The sequence below is a fragment of the Talpa europaea genome (genome assembly GCF_964194135.1).
Source record: "Talpa europaea genome assembly, chromosome: 5".
NCBI lineage: Eukaryota > Metazoa > Chordata > Mammalia > Eulipotyphla > Talpidae > Talpa > Talpa europaea.
Genome location: NC_140071.1, coordinates 107,401,606 through 107,420,961, shown reverse-complemented (window position 1 = coordinate 107,420,961; position 19,356 = coordinate 107,401,606). Strand labels below are relative to the sequence as shown.

The 19,356-nt window shown below is 31.5% G+C and overlaps 1 protein-coding gene across 1 annotated transcript in view; it reads right to left on the bottom strand.

The window, feature by feature from the left end:
• Positions 1–19,356, bottom strand: part of TECRL (trans-2,3-enoyl-CoA reductase like) — a gene marked incomplete at both ends in the record, with an annotated part of 77,617 nt that overhangs the window by 40,099 nt on the left and 18,162 nt on the right. Inside the window, one exon of the mRNA XM_084233490.1 lies at positions 13,701–13,752. Within this exon, the coding sequence (XP_084089616.1) occupies positions 13,701–13,752 (52 nt within the window). The remainder of the gene's footprint in view (positions 1–13,700; positions 13,753–19,356) is intronic.

Sequence of the window (19,356 nt, the reverse complement as noted above, 5' to 3'; positions counted from 1 at the left end):
AATCAAAAGTTTTAATCACAGGTTAAAAGTTATTTATGATGATATCTAATAGTTTAGAAATGGCAAGACAAATTAGGAAGGCACATTTAGTTCTGGCATTGATTTTTGAAATTAGAAAATATGTAGGTAAAACTACTTTTAATTTTTTATTTATATTTACTAATGCAATTGTTACTATTTATTTAACCATTTATTATTCTGGAGTGTATGCTAATATTATTTGTTAAAAATATTTTTATATAGCTACCCTTTTGCTTATAGTGAAAATCTCTACCTAAGAAGATATGATGTACCTGAAGATTGATAGATATGTAAATATTGTAAATTGTTATGTTTTCCTCTTTCCTTCTGATTCTCAAATCAATAATCACTCAGGGTCAAACATTTGGGAAAATGGGGTAAAGGGTGGAATGGAAATAATCAGTTAGTATGCAATCAATAAATATATCCTTTCTGAAAAAAAAGAAGAAGATATGGTGCAAATGGATGTAATATAGACCTACACAGTTTTTTTCCAACTCTGGATATTGGATAAAATATAACTTTATGAATCCATTTATATTTGACAAATGTCACTGAGCATCTATGATGTGTGTGCATAGACTGTCAAGTTCTGTCTATTTAATAATATCTGCATAAGACATCACTTTCAAGAACACTTTATGATGCTACCAGTGGTAAATATGACCAAGTAAAACTAACTCTCATTCTAAAGTAATCTGTCTATGAATTAGATGAGCAGATACTGTCAAAATCCATAATGATGGATCAGAGAAGTGAGAAGCTCTAAACATTGTCAATGAAATCCATGTTCTCCCTATTTTCTCAACTTGGATAAACTGTAAATATTCTTATAAAATAGATTTGGAATTTATAGTTTGTGACTTTTACACACTCTGTACTAGTGAAAGAAATTGTATAAACCACAAATGTATAAACCATTAGATTCATCTCAGTTATTTTTTCATAAAACAAAATATATGTTTCTTTAAATGGTCTATGCTTGTTGGAATGAAGTGGGTAGAACTAGAAAAATATCAAAATGAAATGAGTTTATAAAGAACCAAGCATATATGTTGCATGAAGATTTTTAGCATGTTTCTAAGTTATTTATAATACTGAGTACATTGAAGTTGGGCAACTAGACTCTAACCAAGTAGAAATACAATGCATCCAATGCATCTGCCTGTCTCTTAAATTATCTAAGATGTTGAACCTGATTTGTGTAACTCCATATCCTAAAAATACCTTAGAGTTTTCCTTGATGATTAGAAGTGTTCATGTTACTGTATATTAACATTCTAATAAGTAATGGCTTCATATAAGTGAAATATATTGCATCCAGTGATCATATTAATAGATTTTTACATAGCAACAATAAAATGTATCTGCCAAATAACTTCCAATGGAGTATTTTGTATAGGAAATGCAAAATTAGTATATTATTAGTAATTCTGACAAATCTTAAACTCAATAAGTTGAATAGCTGAAGGATCAACTTTGAAAAAATAAGTTGATCATAAGAATGAGATGAATTAAAAATATTGTACAAAGAAATTGGCATTTATGTGGATAATTTTATATAAAATAGCAGAAAATTAATATATTTTACATTATCATATAATATATACAATATTTAGCAATAACAAAATAATAAAGATAGCTAAAAATTTACTTGCATATTCAAAAACTAAATACTGGACAAAAACTACTTACAAAATAAAAAATATTCTTTGGCTATAAAGAATTCTAAATGCCTTGGCTTATTTGAGAAAAATATAAAATTATTGGTTAATCTCATATTTTTATTAAAAGATTTGAGTTTTTAAAATTTGGAACAGTTTTATGAGTAAAACTAATACTACTCTAAAGCCAAACTTTTATTAACAACTTCTACCTATTCTCCTTGTTATTGCACCCAAAGCTGTAATCAACGTTTTCTTTCTATGGCAAAGCAAAAGACATGATCCAGTGGGAGTTCTCTTGTATGCAAAGCATAATTCTGGGACAGGAAGTGACAACCAGAGACAGGAACAAAAAAGATGAAGGCATGATAGAAGGTTCTATGCACATTGAATTATTCTTTGTATATATTGCTGTATTGATAAATAGTAGTATATTCTTTGCAAGGGGGAGAGAGATCTATAGGCCTCAATAAAAAGGTAGGTGCATATATTCGGCTTCATTTTTTTTTTCACAAGAAGTGAGCATTAAGTATTATTACAGAAAATTCTTCCTTGATGTACTAAAATATCAGCTGCTGATTTAATATTGTTGAATCAGTTGTTTCATATGTTAGAAATGATTCATTCAGTAAAGTACTTTACTAGAACTGAATGAATCATTTTATTCCCTGTAGACCATTTCTTGGCAATCTTATAAATGCCACCTACATATATCACCATCATTATTTAGTAATAAAGCTAAAATGTAATCAAAGAAGTAAGTAGGATATGTAATGTGGGAAAGTGTTTACATATCTGGAAAATAAGAGAATCATTTCCTCTCTCATTCCCAACAACAACAAAATGTTTTAACACTCAGGGCTTCCCTGGTGGCACAGAAGGTTGAGCACAGCGCTGTGAAGCTGTCTGCGGCCTCTGCAGTGTGAGTTCGATCCCCACCTGTCTGGGAAAAATCCACATGGTGCATCAAACCTCTCCTGTCTTGCCCGCTGCTCCCCTCAGCAGTGTATTTCAGTCAGTCTGCCTGTTCTGTTTCCCATTCTGTCTCCGGTGAATCCTTTCACCCTCCCACCCATCTGGCCTGTACCCCAGTTCTAGTATAAATAAATTAATCTTAAAAAAAATTGAAAATTTTAACATTCAAATCAGAAACAACCAATGCGTGTAACTTTGCTAACTTGCACAGTTGAAAAGAAAATGCATTTGCTAGAGTTTATTATCAAGTATTGCTCAAGTAAGAAAGACAGTGTTGCAACATTGTACAATAAGCAGTGGCAAAGTAAGTAGTCTGTGGGAAAACAGACATGGCACTAGAAATCACAAAAATTAAAGCTGCACAAACAGGTTTTAACATTACAAAACAAAAGGAGTATGAAAGCAAAAAGCACAAAATAACAAGTCAAGTTCCCGATAAAAATAAGTCACAAGACAAGGATAATGTGAGATAGAAAAATAAGAATATAGGAAGATAGATAAGAGTCCAGCTAAATGATATCTTTATCTTCACTGATAAAAGTTTTTAAATAGTTTGTCCATTCATCTAATTATCCATCATGCTTTTAAGGAGCTGCTAGAGTTGATCTTCATGCCTCTATTCTCATTCACATTAGACAACATAATATGTCCCATGTCAGAGAAACCATCATCCCAATGAAACTTTTCTCAATGTTGCTATGTGCACCATTCATCAGACCCTTTGCTGACTTCTCAGACTTCCTTTTATAATTTAGGGCATCCATAGTTTGTCATAAGCAAAAACTTCTAAATCATCACTTCTGCTTTCCCCAAAGTTTTCAATCTTGTCTTTGTGTCTACTTCAACTAGTGTTTATTCCTCACATCAAACCCACTATATTGGCTGAAGGTGTGTTCGAAATGATTTTTGATACTACATCCAAAATATTTATTCCCAGTTTTTCTCACAGAAAGCATATCATCAAACTTCATTATCTAATATTAATTTTTAATTGTTGTTATGTGTCATGAGCTGGTCATTCCACCTAAAAACACTTGATTTTTAGTTCAGAACATCTTTCCCACCACAACTCAGTTATCATTTTTAGTGATTTTAAAATCACTTTAATTTTGTCATTTAGTTCCTCTATCTACCCATATATAAATATTCTATTTCTACTGTCTCACATTTTCCCAGCACAACTCCAAAATACAAATAAAATACATCTACCAACTCCAAAATTCAAATTTCAAACATCACATTTTCTCACAGTACCATATTTCATTCCTATGTACTTAAACTAGTATTTCTAACTCAATATTCCTTGATTCTTCCATAATTTTCTAACAATTATCTATTTTTACTTGATAGTTTCCTTATTTCTCCCATGTTTTTGTTCTTCTCTTTGACTCCATTATAGAATACATAGCTGTAATCATATCTAATCATTACTCTTAACCACTTTACCTTATTATCCTTCCATCTCACTACCTCTAAGTCACTAACCCTAGTTATACGTAATGATTCTATTCATTTGATCTGAATGTGAGTTTCTGAATGACTCTTTTACAGAGAGAATTTTCTTGATGCTATTCAGTACACAGATCCCAGCAAAACTTTCCCATTATTTTTTCCATTACCCTGTTTTGATATCCTTATCTGAAGTTATTTTGTGTCTTTTTAAAAAGCTAAGGATGTATTTCTCCTTACCATTGTGCAGCCTTCATAAGAACTGGTAACTTTGACAATTTTATTACCTCTATATGTGTGAAGATTACAAAATTTCCTGGTATATAGGAATGCATAAATTTATGAGATTTAAATAAATATATGACTTCATATTGAAGAAGAATTCACTGGAGTTATACATACACTATAGTTTTAATAAAATTTCAGAGTAGATATTTTTAATAAATCTTTCTCTAAGTAAAATATCACTGTTTTATTTTTAGTTAACTACTGTTTGTGGAAATTCAATGTCTGGTCTTAAGCCCCGGGGATATAATGTATTATTTGTCTTATTTATATTGGATGAGTTACTTCTCTGAATCTTATTTTCCTCACCTGTCAAAAAAATAATTAGGAAAAAGAAAAAAGGAGAAATAAAAGAAAGGGGTCAAGTTATTAGGGATATTGTTAGACTTAAATGAATATGCATGCAAATTACTAAAAACTATTAGAATTAATTTAAAAGGTGTTATTAACTTAATTTTTAAAGTTCAACAATATAACATCTTTTAATCCTTTGTACATATATTAAGAATTTCTCTTAAAACAAGATATATGTATTCTTGAAACACCTCTTCTGTGGAATCACACTTTGGAAATAACAGGTGTTGTAGAACTATTTTTAAAGTAAAGAAATTTAGCCAGGGAAGATTGCTTAATTCACATAGATGCATCTGATATATTTAAAAATAACGAATTTTATACCATATATGTACTTTCTCAGCTCTATAACAAAAAGCTGAATGTTTTAAATATGCATTTTAAAATAATGCCCTCCTGTACAGACAAATCCATACATACACATTTGAGGTCTGCATAATAAAATGCATATAATACATACATAATACAAATAATATTGTCTTGTTGTGATTAAGATGACACTGCAACTAAAAGATTTGTCAATTTATGTAGAAAAGGAAGCTATAATTTGCTTATATTTCAAAATAAATTATATATTTGCTTATAATATAAAACTTCATTGTTTGCATAAAAGGCAAAGATGAAGATTAAAAGACAAAGTAGTAAAATTGACTAAACTTATAATAAGTAGTCAAGGGATGGACATAAAACAAAAATGTAAAATTAAACATGAATATTATAAAATTTGGGAGTCACAAAATGTAGTTTTGGATTATGCCCAAATTTAGGTACCAAACAACAGCAACTTAAAGCAGAACATTACACAATACAAGAAGTTATATCTTAGCCTTATGATAACCACAAAGCAAAAAATCTACAGAAAATACACAAGAGAAAATTTAAAAGGAATCTAAACATACTACTAAAGAAGCTATTAAAATGTGATTGTGAATTACCTAAAGTAATATGCAGATTCACTGTAATCCATATCAAAATCCCAATGGTGTTCTTCACAGAAAATTAGAAAAAAAAAACATGCTTAAATTTGTTTGCCATGAAAAACCTTGCACAGAGAATTCTATAAATAAAATATGGACGTTTCAGACTCCCTGACTTAAAACTATACTAAAACCTTTAGTAATAAAAACAATGTGGTGTTATAATATGACAGTTTAGAGTACAGAAATAAACCCACATACATGGACAACTGATTTATGACCAAGGAGCCAACAAAAATATAATGGAATAAAGAATGTCTCTTCAAAAAATGTTACTGAGAAAATTGAACCACTGCATAGAAAAGGAATGAAGGTAGACCACATCTTTGAAAACACATAAAAGTTAATTCAAAATGAGTTAAAGACTTGAATATAAGACAGGAAACCATAAAATTCATAGAAACAACATAGTAAAGGACTCTTTGACATCAAACTTAGAGATGTCTTTGTGGAGTCATCTCCAACAGCAAAGAAAACAAGAGCAAAGACAAAAAAAAAGTAGGACTACATAACAGTAAAACACTTCTGCACAGTAGACGAAACCATCTTCAAAATAAAAACACAATCTACTGAATAGGAGAAGATATTTGAAAATCATATATCAGACAAAGGATTAATATCCAAATTTACATACAACTCAACAACAACAGAATTTTATTAAAAAGTGATTAAAAAGATGGGGGGGAAGCAAATATTGTTTAAAAATGAACGATGATGTAAAATATAAAAAATTAAAAAAAAACTAAAAAAGGAGGCCCTGAAAGTCTGCCAAATGATGCTATTAAAATAATAAACAGTTATAAAGCAGTATGATCAGGGTGTAAATTTTGATTAAAAGCTATAAAATAAAAAAAAAGTGAGTAAAAAGCTAAATGGACATTTTACCAAAAATACATACAGATGGTCAACAAGCACACAAAAAATTATTCATCATCACTTATCATTAGGGATGCATAAATTTAAAACACAATAAAACATCATCTTGAATCTGTGACAATAGCTACTTATGAGACAAGAAACAGTGCTGGCAAGGATGTGGAGCAAAGGGAACCTTTGCACACTTTTAAGGAAAATGTACACTGGTGTAGACACTATGAAAAGCAGTATAACTATTCCTCAAATAATTAAGCATAGTATTACCATATACCCAGTAACTCCAATTCTGGGCATTTATCCAAAAATACAAAAACACTAATTGAAAAGATATATGCATCCTTATGTTCATTATAGCATCATTTACCATTACCAAAATATGAACACAACCTAAATGTCCATTGATGGATAAGTAAATAAAGATGTGTTTTTTATATATATATATATATATATATATATATATATACACACACACACAATGGATTACTACTAAACTATAAAATAAAATGAAATCTTGCCATTGATTACAAAATGTATGCACCATGAGGGAACAATGTTAATTGAAATATGTCAGACAAAGAGAAATACTATATGATTTACTCATGTATGGAAGATAAAGAAATAATGCAAATGAACACATGAACCAAACTGAAGTATTTTGATAACACTTGGGGGTTACTAGAGAGGGAAGGAGAAGGAAAATGGGTAAAACTGGTAAACGGGGTTAATTATATGGTAGTAGATGGAAACTAGATTTTTGGTGAAGATCATACTATAATATAAACAAATGTGGACGTATAAAGCTATACAACTGAAATTTAATGCAATGTTATAAACCAATGTTACCTAAATTAAAAAAAAAATCAATGGAACATAATATAGATGTTCCATCTGACAAAACACCCTCAACTGGACTTAACTGTGACACATCCTGGATAAATCAGCTCACTCAAAATATATATGATCCATATATCCTAAGTAGATTCTACTACCATCAGGGACAGATTTTATAAACCTAGACACACAGACTGAGGAATGACTCCATTCCCTCACTGGATTTTCCTGACATTTCCAAAAATAATAATAAATACTTTTATAAGGGGTAAATGATGCTTCAATATATTTTGGCATAAAAGTTGTAAACAGGAGAATTTTAAAACAAAACTACTGGAAGGTAAAAAAAAATTATTAAACTTCCAGTTTGACAAAGTCATGGGTAAAGATCATAAATGGGCAAATTATAATAGAGATATTATAATTTGCAGTTAAAATAAATATAAATTTGAAATAAGAGAATGAAGAGTTCACTAGAAAACCATTAAATGGACCCTAATTCCAAACGAAATGTTTCTCATTAATCAATTATCAAAAATCAATTCTGCTAATATCTAATAATTTGGAGGAACAGGGTAAACAACATTCTGAAATACTGTTTGAGAATATAAAGGAGAGAAAAATTGGCAATACACATTAAAATGTGTATAGAATGAGCATTTTTGTTCCTTTCTTTCAAATATGAGTAAAGAAGTTCTCAAAGATGAATTGGTGAATACCTCAATATATGACACATGGTAAATGTTCAACAAATATTTTTTCAATATTCAGTATATATTGCTGAATGAATAAGCATAATATTGATTTATTTTAGAAGCAATTAGACTGTGTATCCAGGGAATGTGAGAAATACATATGTAAGCAAAAGTATAATATATCTCCAGTAATATTGATTGTGAAGGTCAATATACATTTATGTAAAAATATATCTAGAAAACATATTGAGAGGAAAAAGCTATTACACACCAGCTTATAAAATATGTGAAATTATGTGTATTAGCACAAAAAGGTATCTCTAGCCAGTAATGAAAATATTAGTAATGGGTAGATAATACATTACTGTTTGTGTCCACATATATGATATTTATATTGTATATTCATCAGTTTATTACTGTAAAAAGTAAAGCTAACTATTTTCCAAAACTAATCTCATTTATTAAATCTGATGCTTTTTCAACTAAGTATATACAAATAAAAAAAATTCATGAAGATGAACTGTTGGAACCTTATTATCTTTGGGATTATGGAAAGCACTGTGATCCAATTTAGCACATCTGAATTCAACATAGAGATTATTTACATTTTCAAGAGACTTATAACAGGATCTGAGCAACTATTTGAATATAACTTTTTTTTATGAAATGTGAAAAGTGAAATAAATTTTCAGCCAACTAGATAGATAAGGAAATATATAAGAACAAATAACCTACTTTATGACATTTTCTTGCAATAATGAAGTGCTTGCTTTTCTTGTTTACATAAAATTCCACTGTAATGCATTCTGTGTTTTGTGAAAATTTCTTTAAGGAAGAAAATCCCAGGGAAGAGAAGAGAATAATGCTATGTCAAATGCTTTCTTAAAAAGCTCCTTTTCTTTTTTATATTATTTTTCAGACATTATATTGCAAATTCTGGTAATGACTGCAATTTAAACAGAAACAGTAGCTGCCAAAGTGCAAAATAAAGATGAGGGGGAAGAAAAAGAGAATTTCATGTTCCTTAAAGTTTGAGAGATGATCTTTGTATTTGCATCTTTGGTTTTACTGCTTTCTGGACTTGTTATTGAAAACATTCCCTTTTACAATATGACAACCAGTCTTTTACTATCCATATATCCAATTTCCTTTAAAATATAAATATCTCTGCACCATCATATATGCAAAAAAATAGGAAACCAATCATTTGGTTTAGATAGACTATTCTAATATTTGTTGTATCTACAATATAGATATTTGCTCAAGTTTAAATATTGCTAATTCAACCATTTTGGTGCTTATGGATTATACAACAAAATTGCTTTGAGATATCAGAATTGAAAAACATTACCATGTCATGAAAGATAAATCAAAATAAACTTGACATTGCACAGCTATACACAGTTTAAAGGCGGTATATGAATGAGAACGAAAATAATTTAGACAGAATCACATCATGAACTTTAGGAATTGTTATTAGTTATGACAGTTTTATTATATGAAACTTTCCTGAAAAAATGACCATTCTTTTCTAACAGTTTTGATCTCCTAATATAGTACAAAAAAATTCATATACCAAATCCATAAGGAGTATTCTCAACAGTTTCGTATCAATATAAACTTGACCAGTATTTTAAATATTCACAGTGAGGAGATGTCCGTTTTCAGTACTTGAGACATTATTACATACCAGTATTTTATATTTTGGTTTATATATTGAAGTCACAAAGAAAATATTTGCTTACATAAGAAAGTTAAGAAATGTATTAGTAAGGACCTTTAGTAATTTTAAAGACTTAGAAACAATTTGGAGACTAATAATCATACCATTCTACGTATTAACTGAATTTCAAAATAGAAAATATTAATGATATATCAAAGGAAACTATGTTTTGGAGAGTGTACACTTTGGGCTTCATAGCACCTACTACACAGTATGAGTATCCAGATTTAAATTGTAGTTTCTTTTTAATATAGTAATATCTCAATATGTTTACATCTTTAAATATTACATTGGTAGATAATACATTCCTTACATTTTCTTAAGCTAACCTTCTTACTTTAAAAGCAAATGAATCATTAATGAATGATTAATCTTCCTAAAATTTAAACATTAGGAACACCATCCCCTTAAACATTACTCAAATTTCATATTTGACATTTCTCTCCACTAACATACCTTTTGAAATATGCTTGAAAAATAAGTTCTAAATATACTGATAACTACTTCCGTGACTCAATAGAGCTTTTGTGAAAACACAGAGCATACTGATTAATGTTGATACCAAATTAAATTTTCATAATTTTCAACCCAAAGAATTCAACATTCATCATTTCTTGAATGTTGTTCTCAATGTATGTGTGTCAGAAATTCTTGATGGCTACATTATGGATATTTATATTTCAGTAGTATAGCTAAGTGCCTTACCATTGAACTTGATTACTGACGTTGATGAATTATGTGGTATTAAATAATTAATTTTGCTATTAAAGTAACAAAAGATTTTTGGATAAAAATGAAATCAGAGAATTTAACTATTATCTTGTCAGCTAATAATGTAGAAATTTGTATAACATTTTCTATGAAGTAAAATTTCATAAATTGCCAAATATTCTTGAACATCAAAATTATGATGATCTGTCTTCTAAAATTGAAGAAAGGGGCCTCCCTGGTGGTGCAAGGGGTTAAGATTCAGCACTATGAAGCTATCTGCAGCCAATGAGGCATGAGTTCAATCCCTGGTCAGGGAGCTAACCCACATGACAGAGCAGACCTCTTCTGTCTTGCCTGCTGCTCCCCTCACCAGTATATTTCACTCAATCTGCCTATTCTGCTCCCCACTCTGTCTCTGGTTAATCCTCTCACCCTCTGCACTTCTGGCCTGAACCCCAGTTTTTGTATGCATAAATAAATACATAAATCTTTTAAGAAAGAAAATAATAAAATTGAAGAGAAACAAATAACATGTGACCTGAAATTGTTAATTGATATATGCAGTATACTATATAGAGGATAGAAATTTTGAACATGTTATTCAGTTTTAAATGGATGATAAATCATTCATGAAATTTCCCTCTTTTCTTTAATATCTAAAGTCCCTTAAGGATACTTGTAACTACTGGATTTCTTTTATTTCCAAATGACCATAAAATTAACACAATTGACAGATATTATTAAATTATCTTAATCCTGAGATGTAAACGTAATATGAAAAGATTGGGGATATTGTTGCCCGCCAGCAAAAGGGTCTCATTGGAACTCAATGATAAAATTCTTATAAGGTGAATTGTTACTTAATTTCCATAGCTTTCTCAAAATGTAATGTTGATGCTACCTCAAAAATTATTCCACTTATTCATCTAAATCTTTGGCAACATTCATAATTCCTTTCAGGCAAAGAAATTATTAGGAAATAATTGTTAGTTACACCTTGTATTAGTAGTATAGAGCTTCTTAAAGAAAAGCAGGCTGATTTTTCTTTGGTTGCATTTATCATTTTTCTAGCTGCTTGTGTTGAGAGATCAGGGAATTCTGAAGCTTTCTTAGGTGGCTCCTTTCAGATTACCTGGAAAAATCCTCATTATTCTTTACTATACATTATAAATCCTTCTACTGTGCTATCTTTGTTTTGAATTACTCTCCTTGAACCTTTCAAAGTTTAGCATTGTTTATATTCCCCTTGCCTATTGGCAAGGATTTATATGCATTTCAACTGTCACAACAAATTATATAGCCTTTCAGGAGATTGAAACTACAATTGGCCACCTAACTCCATCATTCCTTCTCTTAACTTTTTTCCCCATAGCTCTTTCTAGGAACTGCAGAGACAAGAAATCCAAAAGATTTTAAGCATAATTGAAACTTTTTAATGCATTTTATCAACTAACAGATAATGTGTGCATCATCATCAAAGTGATTTTGCTTTTTCTTTCAGTAACTTATTTTATGACACAATGCCATTACACAAATTATACTTTAGCTAGTTGTCATTCATGTGTTACTTTAGTTCATATGCTACTAATTTTTAGATCAGTCACACAAAAAAAAAGTCCATTAGTAATTTCAAACCATTTTGTATTCTTTCCTTTATTCATATTAACTGTTGTTCCATTTTAATAGTTGGTTTTCAGAAACCATATAACATTAGAGAACAATTTCACTTAGTGTGAAAAAAAAAATGAACTATGCTTAGATTTGTAGAACTGTTATTCACTATATTATAATTTTTTTAAAGAGGCATGTATTTTTATTTATGTATTTATTTATTTATTTGTTTGTTTGTTTATACATGCATTGGGTACAGTCAGAAGCGCGGGAGGGTGAGAGAATTCACCAGAGCCAGAGCAGGGAGCAGAGCAGGCAGAAGGACCGAAGTACACTGCTGAGGGGAGCAGCGGGCGGCAGGAGAGGTCTGCGCGCCATGTGGGACCCTCCTCTGGTGGCCAGGGAGCAGCCGGGGATCGAACCGGCGCCGCAGAGGCCGCGGGCAGCTTTGCAACCCAGCGCTCAACCGCTGTGCCACCGGGGAGGCCCCATTATATTATAATTTTTAAAGTTAATTTTGTATTTTGTTCTCTACTTGTAAATTGAAGCTAATGATAGTTTTCTCAGTTTAAAAAACAGGTATTATTTGGATTTCTTATTTACTCATTGAATGTTGATGGTGAAAAAGACTATGACTGTGTAGTGGCAGAGATAAATGGGCACTTCTCATTGTCTGTGCAACTTTGTTACGGATTTACAAGAACTCTAAATATAAAATCTAAAAAAATATATTCTTCCTAGTAGTAACAGACATGTTAACTATGTTCATCAGTTATGGCTAAGCTTTATTAAAAAGCAGTAAAATTAGTAATCTAATTTAAACAAACCTAATAAACATTTCTAAATTAATAACAAAATATTATTTTAACAGAATATATTTAGCCATTAATAAAATAAAACAATATAATTTAGATGTACTATGTAAAGAATTTACCACATGATCCAGCAATTCCACTTCTAGGTACTGACCCAAAGAATATTAAAAAGTAACCTGAAGGGATATATGTACCTCTTTGTTGATTGTAGCACTATTTACAATAGCCAAGCCAATCTAAGTGCCCAAAGACAGAAGAGTGGATTAAGAGATGTGCTTTATATATTTATACAGTGACATGCTACTCAGCTATTAAAAAGAAGATAAACTTGCCATTTATGATAATGTGGATAAAACTGGAGGAATTACATAAGGTAGAATAAGTCAGAAGGAGAAAAGCAAATATAGAATGGAGTCGCTTATATGTATAGAGAAATAGAGTCAGATAAATACAAACCAATAACAAATTTGAGAGATTTGAATGTAGAATTGAGTTGCCAAGAGGGAAAAGGGGAAGGGAAAGACCAAAGTAAGGAGAGAAGACTATGGTGGAGGAATTATGGGAGATTTGGCGGTGGGTGGTAACAAAATCTGGAGGGGAAGATCCTATATCTCCAAACCATATACTATGTTTTAAACTAGTGTTACATCAATTAAAAAAGAATAATCAAAAAATAAATCAAAAAAGAATTCTAAATTATTTATAAAACTTACATGCTTTGTGAAATTTTTGTTTAACATCATGAATAGTAGAAGTTTGTGACACCTGAAAAGGAAAAGAAAATAGAATTATTAGGAAAAAGGGTTCCTTTGTTTGTTATAGATTTGTTTAAGAAAAAAGCATAATGTGGGCTTTCCTGGTGACGCAACGGGTTGAGCACAGCACTGTGAAGCTGTCCCAGCCTCTGCAGTGCCAGTTCAATTCCTGGCCAGCCAGAAAGATTCCCACATGGCGCAGCAGAACTCTCCTGTTTCCTGCTGCTCCCCTTAGCAGTGCTTTGTTCTGTCTGCCTGTTCTGCTCTCCGCTCTGTCTCTGGTAAATCCTCTTACCCTCCCTCACCTTTGGCCTGTACCCCAGCTACTGTATAAATAAAATAAATCTTAAAAAAAAAAGAAAAGAAAAAAGCGTAATTTGTTCAATGTACATCATTACAAACTTGCCTTATTGCATTATTTAAATAGTTTAGTCATTAATGCTTTAACAATCATGAAACATTTCATCTAAATACCTTTATACTATTTTTTTTTATTTCCAATAATGTTGTTATGAGTTCATCCTAACTTTTATCCCCAATATAATCATGCGCTGGTATCTATCAATGATCAATATTGTGGGTGGACAGTCCAGTGATTCTCTTGATTACAAGACAATCTTTAGCGATAACCATCAGGTAATTCTGAAAAATAGGGAGGGAATTTATTTCTCACAAGGCCTACAAATTACATGGGGCCACAAAACAAAGTGTTAAAAGAGAGAGAGAGAGAGAGAGAGAGACAGAGACAGAAGCAGGCATGCATGTGGCTGGGATTCAACTTTTATTGAGACAAATGTTGAGAACCTAGGAATTTGTGTACTCACTTTATTGGTGAATTTAAAATACAAAAAGCATAAGGCCATGTATTTATTACATGAATAAAACAAAGAAACAAACAAAAAAACATATGCACCAAATGGCCTATTATTGAAATCAAACAAGATATCTAAATCAGATGGTTCAAGGTGGCCTCACTCTATGTAGTCCTGTGAGTGGCAATGTTTTTATTCAAGATAACCAATTTTGAAGTGGATGCCTGGCAATTAAAGCTTAAATTAAGCACTTGTGTGACTAAAAAAAAAAAAAAGGAAAATAAATCAAGTATCAGGGCTCACATTACTATATATATAGTAGTAGCTCACACTTCTATATATATTTGTGTATATATATAGCCATTAATAAAATAAATAAATATATAAATATATATATTCTTTTTATTGAGGTAACATAGTATATGATTGGAGTCATCACCCTTTCAGATGTTATAAATATCCTCACCTGCCACCAAGATAGCTGTAGCTCAACACAGTAGTTCATAGTGCTCCTCCCCCCAAAAATTCTCCACCTACACCTCTGCCAGATTTCTAAGGTTTGTTATATTCAATTTCTTGCTTCAAAACTGGTGACACAAAAGCTAAGAGTAAATCCTATATTGTGAATAAATAAACAAGGATCGTAAAAAATAAAAAATAATAATGAGCTAAAATGTAAAAGCATGAGAAATATAATAGGTGAAATAGTATAACACAAAGTAGCTGATGATATAAAACAAATTTATATGTTCATAAGAGGACAATGTTTACATCATAATAGCATGAGAAAAAAAAAACAAAACACCTATATAGGAACAAATATTGTGAGTTCTATTCCCAATCACTATACCAGTGTAACTACTATAATAAAGTATCACATTAATTTTTTAGTATGCAGTGCATATGCAAGTTATATTTACAATAAACTGTAGTCTATTATGTGTACAATAAATAGCATTGTTTCTAAAAAAATCTGCATATATTTTAATTTAAAAATACTTTATTACAAAGAAAAGTGGTCACCAGGGGCCTTCCTGGTGGTACAAGGGTTAAGACACAGCACTATGAAGCAATCCGAAGCCACTGCAGCATGAGTTTGATCCCCAGCCAGGGAGGTGACCCACATGGCACAGCAGACCTCTCCTGTCTCACTCACGGCTCCACTCAGCAGTGTATTTCAGTAGATCTGCCTGTTCTGCTCCCCACTCTGTCTCTGGTGAATCTTCTCACCCTCCACACCCCTGGCCTGTATGCCAGTTCTTGTATGCATAAATAATCTTTTTTTTAAAAAGCACTCACCATCATCTGAGAGGTAAGGGAGTAAACATAAGGGTTTTGCTGATGAAGGATCTTACCTGTTGACAACTACTGACTGACTATGAAGGTGATTGTTGTAGTCTCTTTGGCAATTTACTAAAATAAGACAACAATGAAGTTTGCTGCATCAACTGACTCTTCTTTATATGAGAGATTTCATTATAACATGATACTTCTTTTTTTTTTAATTTTTTTTATAGAGGCATGTTTTATTTATTTATTTATCTATTTATCTATTTATCTATTTATTTGCTTGTTTGTTTGTTTGTTTATGCATGCACTGGGTACAGTCAGAAGCGCGGGAGGGTGTGAGAATTCACCAGAGCCAGAGCAGGGAGCAGAGGAGGCAGAAGGACCGAAGAACACTGCTGAGGGGAGCAGCGGGTGGCAGGAGAGGTCTGCACGCCATGTGGGACCCTCCTCCGGTGGCCGGGGAGCAGCCGGGGATCTAACCGGCGCCGCAGAGGCTGCAGGCAGCTTCGCAACCCAGCGCTCAACCGCTGCGCCACCGGGGAGTCCCTACATGATACTTCTTAATAACATTTTATGGACAGTAGGTGTTTTTTTTTTTTTTAATTGGAGGAAATAGGTGCCTTAGTAGTGTGTGTGATGTGATAACACACACATGAAGAGTGTGAAACTGTATCTTTAAATGGTATCCTGTAATTCCCCCCAGTTAGTTTATTATTATAATTCCTATGCAAAAATACTATAGGTCCACTGAAATCCATGTGAACTATACTATTTGAATTTTTTTTAATGAATTAAAGCAGTGTGTATATATTTTTTTAAAGATTTATTTATTTATTTATTTATACAAGCACTAGTTACAGTCAGAAGTGTGGGAGGGTGAGAAAATTCACCAGAGCCAGAGCAGGGAATAGAGCAGACAGACCGATGAAACACACTGCTGAGGGGAGCAGTAGGCGGCAGGAGAGGTCTGCGCACCATGTGGGACCCTTGCCAGGGGCCAGGGATCGAACTGGCGCTGCAGAGGCCTTGGGCAGCTTGGCAGCCCAGCACTCAGCAGCTGCACCACCAGGGGAGGCTCTACTATTGGAATTTTTTAAGAGAAGTTTGACCAATTATTTTATCCTAATCTATTAAAATTAACTTTTCTAATATTAGAAAAATGAAAAAAGAAATATTTTTAACCAAATTGAAAAATTTATGAGCCTAAGTCCCATTCAAATAGCTCAAACCATTATGGTACTATTTTGACTTTCTGATTTTGTTCATATCAAACTTGCAAACTGAAAGGGATCTATAATCACTTTCATTGGGTTATAAAAAACCCAATAATCCTTAGGTGTATACCTCAAAACAGATTTTCATGATCATGCAAGAAAAATGTTTTCATTCTCTAAACTTGCTTAGAATATTTTCTGCATGATTTAGTTTATTGTTTTGCTATAATGAAATATCCCTTTATGGCTACTTTGTGAGGATAAAATGAAAAAAAAAGTGTAAAGTGCTGACATGTAATAATCCCTCAGGTAATTTTAATATAATATGTTTAATATTTTATTATATTTTAAAATGTTCTATTTCCTGATTAATAAAACTATAACCACAGGGGAACTTCATCATTCAGAGTTGTTTGTTTTTTCTGATTTCTTCTGTATGCATGATTTACTAAATAAGAAAGTTCTAAGCCAAACTCAGGAGAATGATATTGATTCCCATCTGTGTTATGCTTAAATAACAAAAGGATCCCAAAGGATTATGTGAGTATGAAGTTTGATAACATAGTTCTTATGTAGATGAGAGAGAGAAATATGCATTCATGTATTTGCACACTTTAATTTTGATTATAGAAGTTTGATATTTGAGTTATATTTTAAAACCATGATAGTTTAATAGTGCTCATTGTTTTCATTGTTATTTAATTGCAAAGTAATTAATTTGTTGTTTCCTCTATTAAGGATGTTTAAAATGCTCATGCTATTCTTTTGCTTAATATATATTTACCTATTTATCATTTCAAGAGCCATCTAATTTGGGAAAAAAGGTAAAATTTATTGTTAACACCTCTTCAAATCGCGCTTGCTATGTGTTCAGCTGTCACTTTGTTAAGGCACATTGTCTTGCTGATTGTTCCAACAATCTATGAGAGCCTTGAGAGCAATGACCTAGTTACTGGAGTATGTGTTTCAACATGTAGTATACTATATATCATATGATAAAGCTTTTTTTAAGTTTATCTTTTTATTTATGCATACAAGAACTGGAGTACAGGCCAGAGATGTGGGGCGTGAGGGGATTCACCAGAGAGAGAGTGGGGAGCAGAACAGGAAGATCTACTGTAATAAGCTGCTGAGGGGAGAAGCAGGAGAGAAAGGAAAGGTCTGCTGTGCCATGTGGGTTAGCATTTTGACCAGAGATGGAACTCATGCCCAAGTGGCTGGCAAAAGCTTGATAGCTGAGACTTTACCCTGCACCACCAGAGAGGTCCCTAATAAAGTTTCAATTAACTTTTGTGGAAGTCAAAAATAAAGTTGTGAGTTCAAATTCATATGAGAACAGAGTAAAATAAAAGCTTCTTAATCTGCTATGAAAAGTCCTTCACAAGTAGATTGTGAAAAAGCTTTATGTTTTTCTTCAAACTATAATAACTTAAATGGCAAACTTCCAACTTGACATACATTTTTTTCTCTGAATTTGCAAAATTTCAAATTTAAGATCATGATCTCCTGAATGAAGCCTTCGAGTAGAAGTGTGTTGTTTTTATAAGCTTTTAGCAAAGTTTTTTTCATATTTTCTTTTTTCGTATCTAAAATTGCATGTGACTTTCACAAGTTAGAAAAGTGCTGATTTTGAATAAATCTTTGAGAACTATCCTTTCTGGAGCAATTTTAGTCAAATACATGGGAAAATAATAACCATTAAATGATTCATACAGCATTGCTCAATTAGCCACAAGACTGTGCTTGATCAACTCTTTTAGTTCTTTAGTTATACTCAGAGCACAAAGAGAAGAAAGAATGATAATTAACAGAGAATGCAATATTTTCTGATTACAAAATTAATGTCTCTGTAGCATCATCAGAAAGTTTATTCACAATGATGTCTACTTTTTAGCCACTTTTACAACCTCTTTTAAAGGAAAAACTATCACAATAATTCATTCATTTTTGTAAATCACCAATAATTGTACAGATGGGAGAAATAAGTGTTCCACATCTGAAATCCTAAAATTCTTTTCACTAATAGGGAAATTTAATCTTAAATGTTAAGTAGACAAGGTAAATGGTGTTTGTTAGTTGAACAAATTTACTTCTAAATTTTAACTGATCATAGTTGAAATGTGGACCTTTATTGCTTTTCGCATTCAAGTGATTAATATAAGATATGCTTAAATTTGTCCCATGCAGAGGTAATGCAATATTTCACCCAAAAAAAATTTCTTGTACCATTGTTAATTTTTCAAAAATTATATTTTAACCACTTTCACAGCAACTCCTTAAATAAATAATATTTCCAGG